Genomic DNA, 20,914 nt, shown 5'->3' with positions numbered 1-20,914 from the left:
TTGATTTACCAAAAAATTTGGCCTTTAACAGCCAGCCAGACTGCTGTGAAAACCACTTTAAAGCCCCTTTTTCCTGTCTGGAGCCTAGAAAATGGAACCAGATATAAAGCTTTCCCACAGGGAAGAATGTTGTACCCATCAAACTATATGTGGTCAGGGCCACTGATCATAAATAAATAAATAAAAGGGAACCCCAGGGAAAGGACACCCAGTAGACCACAACACAGAACAAAGCTCAGCAATGAGCCTGTCAGTTTGAGTGCAATGCAGACCCCAGAGACCAGATGCTTTTCTAACTCTTCTCTTTGGCTGCTTCACTTGGGAGGGCAGAGTGGTTAACAACTGGAACAGGATCTCTGCCCCTGAAGAATCTTCCCTATCCATGAAGAATAGTTAACTACAGATGCTATTCTAAGCACTCTGAATGGTGGTCCCTGCTTCTATTCAGTAACTTGGCTATTACTGACCAAAATGAAAGCAAACCACACAGAGTCAATTTGTAAGAAGACAGTAACCACTTGTAACAGTACATTTACATTGTAATATACCAAAATTAATTGATATGGAATCATACTGCAAAAATAACTTTTCCCCGCAGGTTTTAGCATGCAGCAAAAATGATGCCATCATCCTGGGAACACTTTACTGAGTGTTCAGAGAGGAGAAAGAACCGGAGACATGACAGCTCAGGGTATTTTTCTGTTTTTAGTATTCCAGCATCAAATTTGAAGATGTGTACACTTCGATACCATCTAAACAGAAAAGAAGCAAATAGTCAAAGGTTTTCATAGCCTTTTCATCAAAGGAAAGGGAAAACATGTGTCTGTTATTTGCTTCTTTGCAAATTCCTTGCCGCATCAATAATCTACAAAGTGCTTGTCAGGACACTAAGTCTGGTGTTCCTGAGATAGATCAGATATTTTTACCCAGTGTTGAATGTATTCCTGAAGTGGTCAAATAATACTTTTCATAGAAAGTTTTTCTACATAACAGTTTTAACTTATTAAATAAGAATGACCACAATTAACCAACATGCAAGAGTTCTTGGACTTACACAGATAATTCATACAATGCATTTACCACCTTACTGCATTTTTAAGGATCTTTATTCTGTACTGGATGGTATTCCCATCGGCCTAAGCAAAGGCACAGCCTCCTAACAGCATTTGCTTAGAGCAGAGTTGTGATAACAGAAGATAGAGGAATCCAAAGGTTCTCTGCGTGGCAATATGGGAGTAGAACAATGTGGAGGGAATTGAATGGAACAAATTTGACACTACTCAGAAGTGAGCCCACTCCCTTCCCTTCCCAACTGCTGCCCAGTTGGGGGTGAGAACATTCACTTCAGGGCATTCTTCCAGACAAGTCCACAAGTATCTGAATGCTCAAAGGAGAAAATCATAAAACCTAAAAATGACAAATTAGAAACCAAAAATCCTCCAAGGAAGCTATGTGAAGTTCACTCAAAAAAATTATTAGCTTTGCTTGTAGTTTGTTCCTAAAAGATTTGATTTTATTGGGCACAACAGGAACTAAATTAATAATAAAATAAGCTTATTTATTTTATGTTTTGCTGTGGACAATTTGTACAAAGTTTCCAGATCTCAGACTTAATGTAAAATGGATCTTTAAGGTGAAAGTAGAATGTCAGGGTCTAATGAGAATATCAAAGGAATAAGAGTGGTCTGCCATGTGCTTTTTGTAAGTGCCCATGCTGGAAAAAATTTTCTCAATAATATGAAGATGCTGGTACAACTTTTCCTATTACACAATTTCTTACACAACCACATGCATTACATTTATAGACAGATTTACAATTGGAAAGAAAAAAAGTTCTGTCTTAATAAAATTAGGGTTTTTTTGTTTTTTTTTTGTTTTTGTTTTTTACAAACTAGTTCAACCAGTTCTCTGTCTCCTCATGCAGCAGATGCATCATCATCTCCACTGGGTATGGATCAGAAAAATACTTGTGAGTCGATCCTGCCAGATTTGGTTCACTCCATGCTATACACTCTGCTTGGAGCACCAAGCTAACTTGGGGGTCATCACAGATTCTGATGTCTTGGTCTTCTGCTCTGTAATGTTTTTTCATTCATCCTCATCATCTTCATCTTCCTCTCCATCAGATAGGGATGTACAAGGCCGGATCTGCCGATAGCGGTCAAGCCATTTTTCTACCATCTGTGTGACCAGGGGGTGATTCCGCCGACGAGAGCTTTTCTGCATAGCAACCAGAACTCCCCCTTCAGTCACGCAGCAGTCCAGCCACTCCCTGAGCAGTTTCTCCTGCTGTTCCTCATTACCTAGCTTTTAGAGGAATATGAAGAAAAGGGGAAAAATGATACAAGATCAGAGATCTGGCAGAGCAACCTATACCGGTATGACAAGGCCAAAGCAACAAACCTAACATGTTTTCAACCTCATAAAACTAAGTCTTCTCTAGTTAAATTTAGCACATCAATGGGGACATAATCAGAATAGATTAGAGGGGAAAACACCCTAAAAGATCATTTGTTTCACAGGATAGCAAAAAGCAAACATTTTACTAAATTAATCCTGGCAAAGAAAATGCCAGAAAAAGTCAGCTTCAAACACTTAACAAGGTAAGTTTACTTGGTAAATTATTAACAGGCTTAAAAGTTGCACAAGTTGTGGTCTTGTATTTAATTTTTTCCTTCAATGTTGTGACTATGAAAGTTCTATGATCATTACTAGTACACTGAATAAAAGACCAATAGTTTTATAAGAAAATGAGCTTTCTGAGAGTGTTCTTTTTATACATTCTCACCACCTCCCCTGCTCAATCTCCACAAGCTTGCTCGTGCCTGTATCTACAAGGCACTGCCCACTCATCTAGCTTCAACCACAAAATCAGTGTTCCTCCTTCTGGGCACACTGGCTGCTGGCTTCCCAGCTCACCCTTATCACCTCATCTTTCTCCTGTCCTCTTTCCTCCTTACCCCTCCACTTAATACACATTGGCCTCGCAATTCCTAGAGTTCTATTCCCCAAACCAGAAGACTCGCTTCACCCATGACCTCTTCCCTTTACCACCCTATTAAGTCACAAATCCCCCAGGTTTTGCTTTTTCTCTGTAGTTCTCATCTCATGTGAGTTCCTTGCTGTGCTCCCACATAGGAGTTAATTTCAAAGTCTGACTGACAAGTATTTACCAGAAATCTGCAATTACTACAAACACATTCATAAATTCATCTGGCAGTACAGATAAAACCACACCTGAAAGGCACCCGAGGTTGGATTCTGCTACTGGTTACTGCTTGTGTTCACAGAAGAAACAAACATGTTGCTTACCTCCTGTGCAGAAAGAAAATGCACATGGAGTAGCTTCCTTTCACTGTCAACCAGAGGCAAAAATGTGATGGTGACATCATCATCGGTGTTCAAGTTAGCACCAGCACCTCGGTTGCCATAGCCATCGTTTTCCATGGCAACCAAAGCAGAGAAGTGGCCCCTTGTATACCCCAGAGCAATCGGACTTTTCCAACAAAAACTCTGTTCCCACAACAAAGGCAGATAAACTCCTGGAATAAGGCAAAAGAAAACCACAAGGATGAATAACTTGTTTCTCGTCCACATCCCACTGGCCACAAGTCTCCTTCCTCGCAGCTAAGAGTCACTTTGACCTCCCCCATTAAATGACTCTGTAAGGACAGTAAAAAAAGGGGCTTTTCTGAAATGCTCTTGAATAATGGCTTACCTTGAAACCGAGTATATCCTAAAGTTTCTCCCCGGAAACTCTTATAATATTTTACTCCATACACTATAATTGGTCGTCTAAGAATATGTGCAAGGACAAAAATGTGGGTCTGTTCCAAACTTGCTCCAGGCTGTACAGAACAACAAAAAAGGCAATTTCTCTTAAGTCCAAAAAAACTGTTAATAAATATCTGTAATATCTTTGGCAAAGGTATTATTCACTACCCAAACTCACAAACTACAAAGATGTGGATAAACATTTTAAGAAGCCCATTTGCTATCCAGGCTCACAACTCTCTCTTCAATCTTGGGTAATAGACCCAAACAGCAAGGGGATTTCGTGTGATCACACTCTGATCAACTATGAAAGTACTACCTACAACAAAGTCTCCCTGAAATAAAAAGATGTTTTATATCATAAAACATTAAATGGAAATAACACCTAACTCAAATTGTCATACCCAATGGGTCTGTCTTCCACATGGCCATGATTTACATGTTAGATGTAAATTAGTCACTGAGCCCTCAAATAGCCCAAAGAGAAGGTACTACTCTCTCAAGGTTCAAATGAACTATTGTGCATATATCTTGACTTTGTGGTTTATTATACTGAATATGCTTCACACAATAAAATTAGCATGAAACCAAGAGTGACTACCCCACATAGTTCTGTTACAAGGAGGTCTCAATTGTTAAAAAAAAAAAAAAAAAAAAAAAAGTCAGTCTTGGCATACTATACTGAACCAACCAATCTCATCTATAAAAATGTGTAAGCAGATTATCAGAGAAGTTCATTCCCACATCAATTAGAAGTTATTCTTACCAGTGGTGATTAATTCAGAGTAAGCCAGAATGCACCTTTTTCTTTGCCTACATCATCTGGATGCAGCCTCACCACTGGGGAGCATTCTGAAGAATAGGACTTCTTCCTCAGGGCCTGACAGCTCAGCTCCATCATGCAAGTGCCTATCATTAATTAAGTGATCCTAGGTAAGGCCCCACCTCAGACCCACCCAGAACAGTGGATAACCTGTAGAAAGAATAGGCATAAACCCACTCTAGTGAGGAGGAATGGAAAGCAACCTCAAGACTAGGATCACTGCAGAACTTTTCATTTTGACTTAATATAACATGTTACTCTGAAGTTCTGCAGGGAGGACTTACTATGCTCACATATAATGGCAGTCGTGCCTAAAACTCGAGTTGACTGATGCCAAGTCAAGCACCCTTCCTTGTACCACATGTCCCAATATGGTTTGCTCAAGCAAATCAAGGAACTGTGACTATTTGGCTTATCTTTCTCATAGTCAAGGCTTGCTTACCTGACTAGCAAGAGAGAGGATAAATGCCCAGTCTTCTTGCCACTGTTCTTCTCTTAAGGAAAAATGCAAACCAAAGCTCTGAGAATACCAGGATTCCCAATCTTTCCAGCGTGTGTAAAACCTAGACAATTAAAAAACAGAAAAAAAACCTTCTATAAACACTACATTTAATCATTTCTTTAATGCAGTCTTAAGGCAATTCGTGTTGATACTAATTTTACATGGTTCGCAGTATCTTTTTCAAATTAAAATGCCCCCATCCTGCTAGAAGACATCTTTTGAAGCATCTTCAGCCAAAATTTGATCTGCCACCCACCAAACTTTCACAAAACACTAGCGAATAGAACAATTACTTTCAATAGTCTATTACTAGTTTACAAATTAAAAAAAAAAAAAACCTAAAAACATCATCTGAGACTACACACAAAGAAGCCACATTTGTCCACTGTTGTATCCCCACTTCTGTAAACAGGAAATATCCTATGTTCATAAGAATACCAAGGTCAGTGCCCTTAGATTTCTTCCTATAAAATTAAATATCTGATGATCACCTGATAATCTAAACAACAACAACAAAAAAAATCAATGAAATTAATTAACAATTCCTTCTTTATACTATCTTCAGTCTAGTCAGTCACTAGTAGGCTAAAGTTACTTTTAAAAAAAGTATGCTTTTTCTTTACATTAAGTATGAAATTAACAAAAATCAGAAATAATTATGCTCAAAATATTGGTTCAATCTTACAAAATAATCCAGTGAAAACTTCTGAAGTGAAAATGGACATTTAAAATGTGTTTAGGGTCGGGGTTGTGGCTCAGTGGTAGAGCTCTTGCCTAGCATGTATGAGATACCACATTAAAAAATAAATAAATTTTAAAATATGTTTAAAACATGTTCATCTTTAATGCATTTGTTTACATTCTAGATAACTGATTTTCAGGCTGAGTTCTTTGTTTTTTTGGAGTGTTAGGGATTAAACCCAGAGACTTGCACATTCTAAACACTCTACCACTGAGCCACATCCCCAGTTCTTTAAAAAAAAAAAATTTTTAAAGAACTTTTAGTCTTACTTTTAATATTTTCATGATAATTGTATCTACCCACGTGATAGCACAGGTACTAACCACATGTATTTGGAAAGGAAACAGTTATATATATTATTTATTTGTCTACTTCCAACCAGAACTTGTGACAGTTTACCCTGAAAAATGTCACCACTCCAAGATGAAGATAATTCTACCAGATAACAAAACAGTAATCATTCTAAAAGACCTGCACTGATCTATCTTTTCCTTATTTATATTAATTATCCCCAAATCTCTTCCTCTGAGAAACTAGACTGAAATGAAAGGCCAAGTACAATGTTGTGCAGTCTTGAGAACTCAAGTCAAGGATCTCCAACAGAACTTCACAGATATAAACACATAAAAACAGCCTACCTTGAATTGATGGGGGAGGAGTTCACAGGATGGGAAATAGCTCTCTCAGTTTTTTTTTTTTTTATTGGGTGCTGGGGATCAAACCCAGGGCCTTGTGCTTGCAAAGCAAGCACTCTACCGACTGAGCTATCTCCCCACCCCTCTCAGTTCTTACTAGAAACTTTACAGGACTTAAAACATCTCTCCCAGCTGATCTGGACTGTGCAAAAGGACACCTAGGCGAACAGTGGCTTAAAAAAAGAAGCACCCATCTATGATGGGCTGGATCCTCCAAGCCTCTAAATTGCTTACCCTGTCTCATTCTACCTCCCTGAAGTGCTGAGCTCAGCTGTCACTGAATCCCTTTTCTTTCTGTTAGATAATCTGCACCCCAACTCCACTCTTCAAATAATATACGTATGTCCCTGTAACTGCACTCTATGCAACGTTCTATTCCTGAACGCTGAAACATCAAAGATCTCACTAGGCAGGGGTCTGAGGTGGTGCCAAAGCACACTTTGGGGAATCCTGTCTATATACCAGCTCTGGGGCCTCACTCCTGAAGCATCCTTTCAAACTGAGGACTACTTACTGAAAGTTCTGTTGCAACACTTCCTGATGGCTGTAAGCAAACAGCCTTGTTCCTTGTCATTCTAGCATTCTAACTCAGATTACAGTAATCTATTTCTACCTATCTCTGTGCTAGACTGACAGAATTTCAAATGATTCATGGACACTTAAGAACTCTAGTCCTAATACAAATACTGACAACTCCAATTCAGAAATCACTGACTGCCAACTCTGAGTTGGCCCAAAGCTATTATTACTAGCCTCCAATGCCTTAAAACAGAAAAAAAAAAAAAAAAATTAGGGGCTGGGTGCAGTGGTGTATGCCTATAATCCCAGTGGCTTGGGAAGCTGAGGTAGGAGACTCAAGTTCAAAGTCAGCCTCAGCAAAAGCAAGGTGGTAAGCAACTCAGTAAGGCCCTGTCTCTAAATAAAATACAAAATAGGGCTGTGGGGCTCAGTGATATAGTGCCCCTGAGTTCAATCCCCGGAACCCCCATCCCCACCAAAAAAAAAAAAAAAAAAAAAACAAGAAATGATTAAGAAAAAGACATCACCTGCTAAAATTTACAAGGTACTTTCAACCTTACAACAAGATCAGGGTATTACCATCAGAGAAAAAAATTGCAAATCTCCTTTTAAAAAAGCCTAGTAAAGGGGCTGGGGAGATAGCTCAGTCGTTAGCTAGTGCTTGCCTTGTAAGCACGAGGCCCTGGGTTTGATCCCCAGCACCCCAAAAAAAAAAAGCCTAGTAAAGTTGTAGACTGATTACAGTCCAGAACTGACTTTCAGCTAGGAAGCTAGACTTCATCAACACCAAGGAACAGATCTATCTTATAGGGCAGTCACATTAACCAAACCAATAAGGCAGATCTGTAAAACCACAATGCCAATAGATGCCATCACAGGAACCAAACCATTCTCATTCTCACAGCAAAGGCAGGCCAAGTCATCACCAAGTTGTTACCTGATAAGGATACAATCTGTTAAAGAGAAGTCAGACAGACTGAACACTTAATGGCATTAGGCTTACCTAATCTGGTGAATCCCCCTCATCATAGGAATTGGTCTTGCCCATATACTACCAGATCAATCCATAGTACCCACCTCCACTGAAAGGCACAAAATCCTCTTTCCTGAACAAAGACTAAAGGACTAAACCATCTGCCCGAGTGACACATTCTTTTTTTAGCTCTATTACATATCCAATCAAAGTTTACATACAGGCTTGCTAGTCAGGGAGCTGTTTTATTTTTTTCAAGCAATCACAAATTTTTAGTATATTGCATTATGCTTTGATCTTCAAATTAGTAATTATATGTTCCTATATTTAACAAGTGCTATATGTCAAGTTATTCCAGGTACTAGATCTTCCAAAATGAGATAAAATAAAATCCCTGTTCTCTTTATATTGTAGACTTCATGTAATTCCAAAGTATAATCACAAAATGCACAACTAGTAAGTGCTGGAAAACACCATGAAGATGCCAGGGTAATCAACACTGCCTGAAGCAGGACCATTAACATTACTTGTAAGCAGTCAATAAGATATAGGAGAAAAGGCAATTTTGATACTGATGTTCAGAAAATTAGTATGAATTTTTTAATGATTTCTAATGCTTACCAATGATTAAATTTAGCTTCTTTGAATCTCAATTTTATATTTTATGAAATGATAGTTAAGTGAAACAATATATTCACAGAACAAAGAAAATACCCTAAGTTAAATAAAGCAAGCACAAACACAACTATCTCTTGTGCTTGATAACACAACAAGTGAATGTATACTTCAAGAACAAGATTTGACTGAATCCTAGGTTAAAATATAAAGAACATTTTGAAACAAGTAGAGAAATGGACATATGATAGACAACTAAATCAATGTTGATTTTCTTAGGTGTTTTAATGTTGTAGGAGAATATTCTTGTTCTGAAAAGAGACATAATGAAATAATGAAAGGTAAAATTTTGATGTCTAAAAAAACTGGTACAACGGCGCATTTAAGCACATACAGATGAAGCAGGTGTGCCAAAATGTTAACAACTGGTCAATCAAATAAAGAAGATACTGGATCTATCACACTAATTTTTACTTTTTGAACTTTTCTGTGGATCTGGAAATCTGCAAAATGTGATTTTAAGAGTCTCTTCCTCAGGAAGAAAAAGAGCTCACAATATAACCTAAACATAATCTCTTAAAAGTTGAAAATACAATATCGTAAATCCTCAAAATTATGAGCAAAGGTGTTATCTTTTTTTTGGACTGGGGATATAGTTCAGTTGGTAGAGTGCTTGCCTTGCAAGCACTAAGGCCCTGGGTTCAATCCCCAGTACTGCAAAAAAAAAAAAAAAAAAAAAAAAAAGTATAAAACCACTGAGATATTCAACCAGTCTTCATGTCTCCAACCAAAACAGTTTTGTTCTTTAATTTCCACAGAAAATAAAACTGACATACAGAGAAATGAAAAGTTGTACCCCATTTGTGTACAATAAACCAAAAAATAATTAAAAAAAAAAAAAAGAAAAAAAAGAGAGAGAGAGATACAGTCCAGGTGGAACAGGGAAGGATGCCAGCTCACCAGTGTGAACAGTCATGCAGGCTGTCATGCAGGGCCTTCCGAAGCACCGAGTCCTTGTCATAAATGCCCCAGGTAGCTTGTAGTACTGAGTCAAGTAAGCAGTCTCCTGCAGTTCGGTTCCAAAGTGCATACAGTCGACTATCCAAACGTGTAGCCAACTCCAAGGACCAGTTTATAATTGGGGATTCTTCTTCCAATTCTGAGGAATTTAAGTAACAAGTTCATTTTTGTGCATATGTTTACAAAATATTCAGTAGGGTGAAGAACCCATCTTCTACATGTAAGAAGGTAATAAAACATGGCTCTGGAATAGTATATTCAACTTTCAAATTCTTTATAATTTTATTTTCTAAAAATGTTGGACAGAGAAATACATTCATAATGGAAAGTAGAAATTCTAAGGATTTTACATCTTTAATTTAAAACAAAAATACACCAAACTACTCCATACCTTACAAAACAACGTAAAATTTAATTGATCAGATAAAAGGTAAATTATGCTCATTAATTACATGCTTACCTTTTTGAACATCTCTGTCAAGCACCTCATCAAATAATTTTTCTTGGACTGTTGGGGGTAGGTCTTCAATATCTACAAAGGAAAATCGGACTGAAAACATGCTCTTGTATTTCATAATTCAATAAACTATGTTAGCCTCTAATAGTCATGTCCTCTAAAATAACTCCCTTTCCACTGTAGGTCAGCAGATTTTTTTTTTTTTTTTTTTTTTTTTAGTTTTATTGTATGCATGTAATGTGTAAAGATAAAATACGTAAAATATTTCCTTACTGTATTTCATTACCAAAACTCTTAATTTATTTAAAAATAATATAAAGAATAATGTTTGGGTCAGGTGCCACAGTGGTGCACACCTATAATCCTAGCAGCTTAGGAGGCTAAAGCAGGAGGATCAAAAGTTTAAAGCCAGGGGGCTGGGGAGATAGCTAGTCAGTAGAGTGCTTGTCTTGTAAGCACAAGGCCCTGGGTTCGATCCCCAGCAGCCCCCCCCCCCGCCGCCCCCCAAAAAAAGTTTGAAGCCAGCCTCGGGAACTTAGTAAGTCTGTGACCAACCTAGTGAGACCCTGTCTCAAAATGAAAAATAAAAAGGGCTGGGATGTGAGTCACTGGTTAAACACCCTTGGGTTCAATCTCCAGCACCAAATAAATAAATAAATAAACAACACAACATTTGGATCAATAATTACATATCAACTTTAAGCTGTTCTCTTCTTCTCACACTAGAAACTTCTGCCCCTACGGTTACTTCCAAATTAGAATCTTTAAAAAGTAAATGAAGCACTGTCTTGGCACATAGCCTTTTTGTCATCTTCCTCAAATTCTCTATGCTCTATTCAAGTGACTTAATAAAACACACTTTTCATCCATAAGAAAAATTATCCTTAATGATTTTTTAAAGGTATTTCCAAGTCAGCCAAGTAGAGTGGCAGGTAAATGTAATTCCAGAGATTTGGGAGGCAGAGGCAGGAGGATCACAAGTTTGAGGGCAACATCAGCAATTTAGCAAAGCCCTAAACAACTTAGCAAGATTCTGTCTCAAAATAAAAAGTGAAATAAAAGGCTGGGAATTAGTTCAGTGGTAAAGCACCTTGGGTTCAATCCTCAGCACCAAAAAAACAAAAAACATTTTCAATTCAAAATAAAAATCTAATCATAATTTAGAATTAGCTTAACTATAGAGAGTACACTTCAAATGAAATTTGCTCAACTTTTAGAAGACTCGGTTTTTAGCATGCCATTTGTAAGTCCCCTATTTATATCTGAGTATGAAAGTTGAAAATACTCAGATCCCATATGGAAGCTTTTATTTTACAAAGCTTTTGAGTTTTGGTATATTTAGTCAATGCCAAAGATAAAGCATCCTGGAAGATTTTTTTCAATAGCCAATTACTGAAAAATGAAAATTTGCTTCACAAATATAGAAATCAGTGTAATTAGTGAAAACAATGCCATCTTCAAGAGTTCCAGCATCTTTAATCCAAATAACCTGACTCTCCCCATGAAAGTCATATGTTCTAATCCTTTCTGATACAAGATAACCAATCACTATTAAATTTCAAAATAACAGACAAATGTGAAAAGAAAGGGAAAATCGAAATAGACCAAGAAAAGAGAATATTGTAAAATAAAACCAAAAAGGGGAAATAAATGGGCAAAATATACACACACATCTGATACTAGGCACAGTGGCACTTGCCTGTAATCCCTGTGACACAGGAGACTGAGGCAGGAGGATCCTAAGTTCAAGGCCAACCTGGGCAATTTAATAAGATCCTATCTCAAAAACTAAAAAAGGACCTGGGGATGTAACTCAGTGGTAGGATGCCCCTGGATTAAATATCCAGTATTGGGGAAAATACTAATAATAATAATCTAAAACCCACAAAAATCAGTTACCATCTTCTGATAACTTCAGCATCTGTTTATAAGCAGCTCTCAGACTGACCACTTTAAGTATACATAAGACCATAAAATCACTTAAGATGCACATCTATTAATGTTATTTGCTTTCTTTAAAAACACACACACACAAGGCATACAACACCAGTGGTCGAGTCCCCCTGAGTGGAATTCCCAGTACCCAAAAACCCACACATTTTTCTTCCATATATAAAAACAGAACTATAATAAGATAGAAATTTCTTTTCGCATTAAATTTTAAAGTTACCTGCTGGCAATGTAAATGTTACAAGGTCAGTTAGAAAATAGCAAGCAAAATCCCCCTTTCTCTGATGAAGAGAGGCAGCTACTTCCCTCCGGATTTGTTCTGTCAGTTCAGGACACACCATTGCTGGAATACATTTTGCTGCTTGTTGAGACACCTTAAATACAACAAAAGAAACTTTCTTCTGTAGCTCATTTATCATAAATGGAACAACATAACAGAATTTAAAAGAAATTAACAAAATTTCCCAATAACTCAAGGGTATTTTTTTCTTAATCTTAAAATGTGCTGGTGTTATTTCCTTAACGGTAAAAATATGTATCAGTACAGCTTTCCAGGAAAACAGAAAGAGATATGGGAAACCAAATGTCAAATATTTTCAGAATGCAACTGACCCTCATTGCATACCAAAAGTAAATTCAAAAATAGTTTTTTCCAATAAGCTATCCCTCAATCCTTTTAAAAAGCAGAATTTTCCAAAAACAACCTGGACTTGACACCAAACGCTACAGACATTCCAAGAGAAGAATGGCTTTCAAGCATTCCTTCACCATCATCCTTAAGCAGGACATGTCCCTGAAGCTGCCTCTTATCAACTTTATGAATCTTTAGGCTAAAAGTTCTTAATTAAGGGTCCATGAACTTAAATGGCAACTTTGTTTTAATTATATTTAAATCCTTCATTTTTACTAACTCCTTGCCTAAAATAAAATTCATTCTTATTAATCACAAACTTGGTTTAGTATTTTGATAACTATGTTCCTGACACATAGCATAGATAATAAATATTTGTATAGTTAATAACTTGAATGAGTAACAGACACATTCCAGTATTTTTAATCAAATATCATGATTCAAGCATTGTTACAAAACAGCCTGTTTTAAAAGCACATACTGCTGGGTGCAATGGTTGTACCCAGCTACTTGGGAGACTGACACAGGATTACCTAAACTCAAGAGCTTGAAGCCAACCCAGGCAACATAACCACACTTCATCTCAAAGGGAGGAGAAAAAAGTTTATACTGTGAAATCTTGTAAATTTAATGTGATTTTTTTTTTTTAAACAAGAGTATCTAAAACATTTAAGAAACATTTGGAGAAACATTGTATCATCAAAAACAAAAATTAAAGAACACATTTAATATAAAAGAACATTTAGGGATAGGGTTCTAGCTCAGTGATAGAGCACTTGCCTAGCACATGTGAGGCACTGAGTTCCATCCTCAGCACCACATAAAAATAAATAAAATAAAGGTATTAAAAAAAAAAAAAAAAAAAAGAATATTTAACCAAATAGTCACACTTACCTCTGTAAGCAATATTGCTAGCATATCCTGCCTCTGAAAACGTATGGCTAAATGTACCAGGGTATAGCCAACATCAAAGGCAGAAGGACGATTCAGCAAGCGAACTTCATCTGCAGTAAGCTGGCGTGCTATGTCTCCTCCTGACGACTTGTATGCTTCTATGGCAGCTAAATCCCCTTCTACAACTCCTAAAACAAGCATCAAGATAAGAAAAGCATTTAATTCTACTTTTCATCAGAAAGCACATACCTGTAGCATTCACTCCAAACTCTAAGCATATCTCTGTGCTTCCTGGATCCTGGGGTATCACTAATTGTCCTGAAGAATATAAGGAAAAATCATCATTTCCCTCCCTATAAAAATTTCTTTCCAGAACTACCTAGTTAGCACTTACCTTACCATCAGTGCTGGCTCCATACTCTGGTGAGGTTTAAAGGAAACGTTAGGATAAAGTCACTGGATGGAAGATCAGTAAACTAATGTGAGAAAGCAGACTTCACAGAAGATACTGAGCCCCTAATTGCAGAAACCAAGGAGGCAGTGAGGTGCTTCCAGTGGGTGTTGGGCTCCTTTTGCCCCCTTATACTGCATTCTAAAGCAGAATCAAAAAAAAAAAAAAAAAGAAAGAAAGAAAAAAAAGAAAAGATGGGGGAGTGCTGAGCTTTCCAAACTGCTTGCTCTTCAGCTTTGAAACAACATAGTGACTGGAACCATTTTCATTTTAAGTGAAAGTTTGCAAAATTTTGATTTCAAAATCTCTTAGAGCCAAGACACCTATACACCTATTTAGAATTGTTAATAAAGTAAAACTTGAACCAGATGATTTTTGATAAATGTTTATGCTAAAACATTACAAACAAGTTAGGGACAAGCAGATAAAACAAGTATCACTTTTTCCAAATCCACAAAGAGCTTTAAAATTCCCAATGAACCATTTTATTAACCTTAACATATAATGTTAGATAAGGATAATAACTGTATTTACTAAGCAGTATGGATAAAAAACAATCAACTTTTTTTTAAATTGTGTAGATCAGCTTGCAATTTACCACAAATAATGGGGGGGAAAAAAAACAAACCCAAGATTACAAGACCAAATAATTGTTTCCTAAATTAGAACAGGAAAAATAAATTTGTTAAATTTGGTGGACAGAATGATAATACTAGCTGAAAATAGTCTGCTTTTTAAAAAGCATTTTGAATTAGGAATTAAGATAAATAGCTATTCCTTATAGGTTAGTACAATGCAACAAACTCCCCCTTAAATTTAATTTCCACATCCATTGAATGATGACATAGAGCACTGTTCTAGGCAATATGAGAAACACAAAGACAATAAAAACATATCTCCTATATTTAAAAAAAAGTCCTTTCTAATCATATCTGAGTCATGAAAGGCCAGCTAAAGAAGTTTGCAGGGACATGGACCCTTCTGGCAAATCTAGATGCTTTTGCCCCAAAAATATGCTCCTGCCCCCTATCCCCAGACATAGACATATACATTTTTCAAGTTAAAAACTCATGATAAGGCAGGCATAGAAGCACACCATCTATAGTCCCAGTACTCAGGAGATCGCTTGAGCAATATATACCCTCCAGGTCCAAAAAAAAGAAAAAAAAAAGCCATAACTATTTCAGGGTATAGCAGTACTGCATGTTTTATGGTCTTCAGCTTAAACCTAAAAAAAAAATCTGTTTATAAAATTTTTTTTTATGTTACATAATGAACATTTCATGCTCTCAAAAAGCAATCTGAGTTTGAACAATTCACCTGACAGAGGAAGATCTGTACATACATATGTATGTAGTACGTGTATACTATGTATGTGTGTTATTCTATATTCAAATATATTTATTTCTAAAAGACAAATATGAGGTAATCTAGCTAAACACCAAATGACTTCCTTCTTAGGTTGGAAGGAGAGCTTCTAAATCACTGTCTTTACTATTCCTGGCTAACTCACCATATAGCTGAAGTCTAGAAGAATCTCATCTTAGAAATTCTTAAGAATTCATTTCCTTTCTAATGTTTCTGAGGGACTTCTGAAATTAGAAGTTAATTAGCACAATCGAGGTAGAAGGAAGATGCAGACTACACTAAACAGCACATTGAAGTTTACAGTATGTGCTTTAGAACTAAGATTTATAGTATCACCCACTCTGCCTTCAGAGTAAGTACTTAAAAAAAAAAAAATCGGCAAATGGTGAAATGCATGGTATATAAACAATATCTCAGTAAAGCTGACACACACAGAAACACAACCAAAATTTCTATATGGCCTAATCCAAAATAACAAAAATACTAAATTACTCCTCATCCCAAGCTCTGCATTAAGCTGCAAAAAAGTTAAAGTGCCCATTCCTTAGCATGGAATAAATACATGAGGACAGAAAATGAAGAAAAATCAGAATAGACTCTTCTCTATTCTTCACAGCACAAAATTCTCCAAACTTCCTGAATACGAACAACACATGGAAGTACAGGCACAAGATAATTTAAAGAAAAATTATCTTATTGCATAAGGTTGAGGAGTAAATAATTCCGTTCTTTTCTTTACCCGTAAGAACTCTTGTTTTCAGTGATTGGTGAATTTTCAGGTGCAAAGATTAGTAAACTTTTTACAAATTTCATGAGTATGTCACTAAATGCCCAATTCTTTGTTATGTCTTTATTATATACTGCCCAAAGAGAACTACTAATAAAGTTTAGATAATTTCTTCATGAATGCTTCACTACACACAAGATGTTTAAAAGAATTTAAACTTTTAGCAACCACATTTTCTCCGGGGGGTGGGGGGCAATCACAGTATATGCAAGAAAACTTAAAGATTTCTCTGAGTTCTTCATGTAACGTTACATTTTGAGCTACCTTTAATATAAGGGATAAAAACAAAGTAGAGAAAAGCAAAATTGGTAGGCAGAAAAAGATAACATATAAAGGTTAAGTGCTAAAATCTCACTTTATAGAACAAAAGCCAGAGGGAAAAACCGAAAATGTTCCAAGAGAATAGAGAGAGAGGTGACTTGCACCTGCTGCTTTCTAAGTTACTGACAATTCACAATGCCTTAAAAAATAATAAAAGTATCTTTCTCTTAATATTTTTTAAATTTAGCAAACATTTTGTTCCTTCCTCCTTTCATGCAATAAGGCAAATAAAAAGACAACTAAAGGCACTCTAGGAAGATTACTGGTATAAAACTAACCTACAGTATCATTGTACATTCAAAAGAATTCAATAAATGCACAATTAGCTAAATAGACACATAATTACAAAGAAAAGCGTTAATGCACTTGTAAAAACATGAAGATCTAAAGAGTAAATGAAAAATACTGTTATACATTACTAGCTAGAAAGGTTTAAAAAAAAAAAAAAAAGAGGCAGCACCTGCCGCAGCAGCTCATGTGGCCTATAAGCTGGGCCACGAGTGGGGTTTAAAGTATTTTGAAGCCACAGGTCAATAAACCACCGAGGACTTCACAGCTACTATGGAACTCCGTTGGTTAGCATATGAAGCTGGCTCATAGATGTTTAGAAAATAGACTTATTTTTCCCCCATGTATGGCACAGTTTTCAAAGTTTTGCCTTATTTTCCTTTATGACATAAAATCATAATGGTAACTAACTTTGAAAAGAATGCCAAATGGTAAAAAAAAAAGCCAGGACTTACCTGAGCCCACATGGGCCAGCTCAACACTACCCTGGAGTTCTATGGTAGCTGTGACATCACAGCATGGTTTATGCTGTGGGGTCAGGGTGGACCTGGAGTCAGCAGGCACAATGTCAGGAACCCTTAAAAAGAAAAGTTAGTTTTAAGTGGTAATGTTCAGAATGTCCTACGTCATGGTCAGTAGAAAGATGCAGATGAGGCTGGCTATAATGTCTAGGTAGTTTTCCTCTATCCAGAGCTGAATTCATTTAATTGGTTTTGCATATTATATTAATAAGAAACTACACCACCTAGAAACACTTTTCTTTTTAATATCCTAACCTAGAAACACTTTTCTTTTTAATATCCTAACCATTTGGCTATAGTTTAACCATAAACCTGACTTAGATATTCATAGCAAACTTTCAATACTCAAACATAAGCTTTTTAATTTAAATGTCCTCAATATTTTTAAGTCTACCTTCAAACAGGCACAGAGGGACCACCACAGAACAGTTTGAGCAGAACAAACTGCCTCCTAGTTCACTGTTGACTACAACGAGCAGTAACAAGATTTAGCATTTCAAATGCTGGAATAGTGCTATAAAACAGTAATGCTGTCAAAAAAGGAGGAATGATAATCAGAAATTGGAAATAAATTATTAAATATAATCTAATCTATACTATAACAAGACTAACTCCTAATTCAATAATCTCACTTCCCATTATTAAAATCCTCTTTAGAAAAACAGAAAATTTAATGAGATAAAGAAGTCAAATAGTCTCTAAGGCCTTTTAAATGTCCTATTATTAACTGACAAACTGCCAAACAATATTTCTGAGCTCTTACCTCCTTATATCTTTGATCAGACTGTTAACCCAACTGTTGTAGAAATATAAATCCCCAAAGTCATGAAAGACATCTTTCTAAGAAAGAAGATTCTGCAGTGCAGGAAAATTTACTGAAGGAAGCATGATGGAAGAATTTAAAGGAATAAATCACAAAGTTATCTTTGGAACAAGTGATCTGAGACAAGTATAAATGTCAATGAGTTATAGAACATTAAAAAGTCACTTAAAACATCACCAAAGTATTCAGCTGAAGGAAATTAAGATTTTTTAAAAGTGTGTAATTTTAAGTGTATTTTTTTCTTTTTTATTTGGCGGGGGGGTGGGGGGGGGAGGCAGTGTGCACTGTGCATTGCTAGGCAAGTGCTCTACCACTGAACAACTTCCAGCCCCTAAAAAGCATACTTTGAAACTCACACAAAATAGTATATGCCAAAGTCACAATCACCACAGCCATCAAATCCTAAAGTATTTCTGACTTCGAAATAAAAATTTCATTGATACAATGCCAAGTCATCCTGGCTGAATTTGGAATCAAATTTTAGAATTTTAGGATTATAGTATTATAGTTAGAACTAGAAAGACTGAATAGTCCAGCCACCCTCTTTTACAAGTAAGAAAACTATGGTAAATAAGGTGGGGGGTGTGGGAAAAATAAAAGGAAAAACTCTTGTGATCTATCCTAACTTTATACTGTTCATATTACACTCATTTAACTCTTTAGTCAAAAATATAAACAAATTACCAAATTAGAAGAAATATAAGATCATCTTGATAAAGACTCCCAGCTAGAATCACAGAACAAGAAAGTCCCTGTAATTGGCCACTACAAGAGAAGGTTCTACAAGTTTCGTAAATCTCATGGCCCACACACATGTACCACATAAATGAAGAGGTATGTTCTGCCCAACAGTTTCAGTTCCATACACAAGACGTTAAGACATCCCTCACCACATCATGTTTAAAAAACCTGGCCTCATGTGCTCATGAAAAATGATACTGCTATCCAACCCAAGAGTCCAAGCCAAATACCTGGCTATCTTTCTTAACTCCTTTTCCCCTCCAAGTTCTTTAAGTTTTGCCAACTCTACCTCTTAATACATCCCTATCTCCCAACTCCACTGCTTCTAGCCTAACCTGAGACTGTGTTCTCACCTGGACTGCTGTAACTGCCTGGGCAGTCTTGCCTGTCTGAAGTGCCGGACCCTCCTAATCAATTTCCTCCACTATTGTCAGAGTAGTTTTCCTAAACCACAGATCTGATTAGGGAACTTCCCCTTTTAAAGATTTACCTTTGTCATCATGCAGAAAGCCAAATTTCCTTACCTACGGAAACAGACCTTGCAGTTCAGCATTCCCGCAGGTCTACCTCTCATGGCATTCATTCTACACTCCAGTTCTGATAACTTTTTTTTTTCCAGGTTATCAGTCATGCCATGCTTTCTTGACTCTGGGGACTTAACATATGCAATTTCCTCTGAAATACCATTCCTTCTTCCAAGATTTCAGCCTAGATGTCACCGAAAGCCTTCTCCAAAACTCTTAATGAGATCAGGTTACATGCTCCACTAGCACTTCACACTTCTGCAGCATACTGACTTGCTGAATTAATATCATCTCCTGCCAGACCATAAACTCTTTTGAAACTCAAGACTTCTTTCACCATCCTTGGGGATACACTCAATGAATATCTGAATGCATCAATGAATGAATGAATTGACAATGAAAAGGTAAAAACAGACAATTTTTTAGCAGTAAAGGGAGGGTGGTTACTTCTAAAATCTGACCTTATCGGATTTTTAAATAAAACTCTATTTAAACAAGTGTGATGTTAATTTTGTTAAAAACTATATGTGTATATATGTAATATATGTGTGCAAGTATATATGTAAAAGCCTCAAAACAACTTTGATATAAAAAATTTAAATAGATATAAGCACCCAAATCAATGGGGGAAATTTTTATTTAATAAATTAAATTAGTGGAAAATATTTGGAACAAATACTTTAATCACTAGTTCAATCCAAAGAATTGCAAATAACAAAAATAAAATGTTAAGTTAGAATAAACTGGGATTGATGGTGCATGTCTATAATCCCAGCACCTCAGGAGCCAAGGCAGGAGGATCGAAAGGCCAAGGCCAGACTCAACAGCTTAACAAGACCCTCAGCAAAGTAGCAAAACCTGTCTCAAAACAAAAATAAAAAGGGGTGAGGATGTAGCTCAGCAGTAAAGTACCTCTAGGTTCGAAATCCAATAGGAAAAGAAAAAAGAAAAATGTTGATTACAATAAACTGTCCCACCAAAAAGGGAAAATATTTGTAATAAATATGACCTGTAGTATTTTAATATGCATATTTATACTTACAGAGCTGCCATATAACTAAAGATCACCAAGAAAATAAACAAAAGACATGAATCAACAATTCACAGACAAAATACAAATGACTAATAAAATAGGATAGCTTGTTGCCCTTAGTAACAAACATCCTCAGAGAGACAACTCCACAGGGAATCTCATACTGCAGCTAGTAACAGGTTAACTTTAGATCTGACAACTCCTCTTTATATTTTACAATTACTTTTTAAAAGACGAAAACATTTTACCTGAAAATAAAAGGTTCAATGAATGACAGAATATACAATATAAAATTTCAACCATGTAAAAGTAAGTAAACAAAAAGACTGAAAATACACAAAAATCTTACAGATTTCCTCCAGGCAATGAGATTATAAATTTTTGTTTTTTTCATAGCTTTTCTCATCTCTAAAAGTAAACTCATACACTGTTACAGGAAGCCAGTACAAATTTCTAACTTTG

General features: G+C 36.2%; 1 protein-coding gene across 3 annotated transcripts in view; it reads right to left on the bottom strand.

Moving 5' to 3' along the window:
- Positions 1–1,815: 1,815 nt before the first annotated feature.
- Zranb1 (zinc finger RANBP2-type containing 1) overlaps positions 1,816–20,914 on the bottom strand; it is a 46,080-nt gene continuing 26,981 nt past the window's right edge. For 2 of the 3 annotated variants that reach the window (XM_047554466.1, XM_047554467.1), the window contains 8 exons: positions 13,596–13,783; positions 12,291–12,444; positions 10,124–10,195; positions 9,604–9,802; positions 5,040–5,160; positions 3,719–3,848; positions 3,313–3,542; positions 1,816–2,307 (listed from right to left, as the gene is read on the bottom strand). In XM_047554466.1, coding sequence (XP_047410422.1) covers positions 2,089–2,307; positions 3,313–3,542; positions 3,719–3,848; positions 5,040–5,160; positions 9,604–9,802; positions 10,124–10,195; positions 12,291–12,444; positions 13,596–13,783 — 1,313 coding nt within the window. In that variant the 3' untranslated portion in view covers positions 1,816–2,088. Of the gene's footprint in view, positions 2,308–3,312; positions 3,543–3,718; positions 3,849–5,039; positions 5,161–9,603; positions 9,803–10,123; positions 10,196–12,290; positions 12,445–13,595; positions 13,784–17,265; positions 17,388–20,914 lie in introns of all 3 variants that reach the window. The other variant, XM_047554468.1, reaches the window with a different exon arrangement.

The sequence above is a fragment of the Sciurus carolinensis genome, chromosome 5, assembly GCF_902686445.1.
Source record: "Sciurus carolinensis chromosome 5, mSciCar1.2, whole genome shotgun sequence".
NCBI lineage: Eukaryota > Metazoa > Chordata > Mammalia > Rodentia > Sciuridae > Sciurus > Sciurus carolinensis.
The sequence above is the reverse complement of the archived record's forward strand: the minus strand, read 5'-3'. Positions and strand labels throughout refer to the sequence as shown.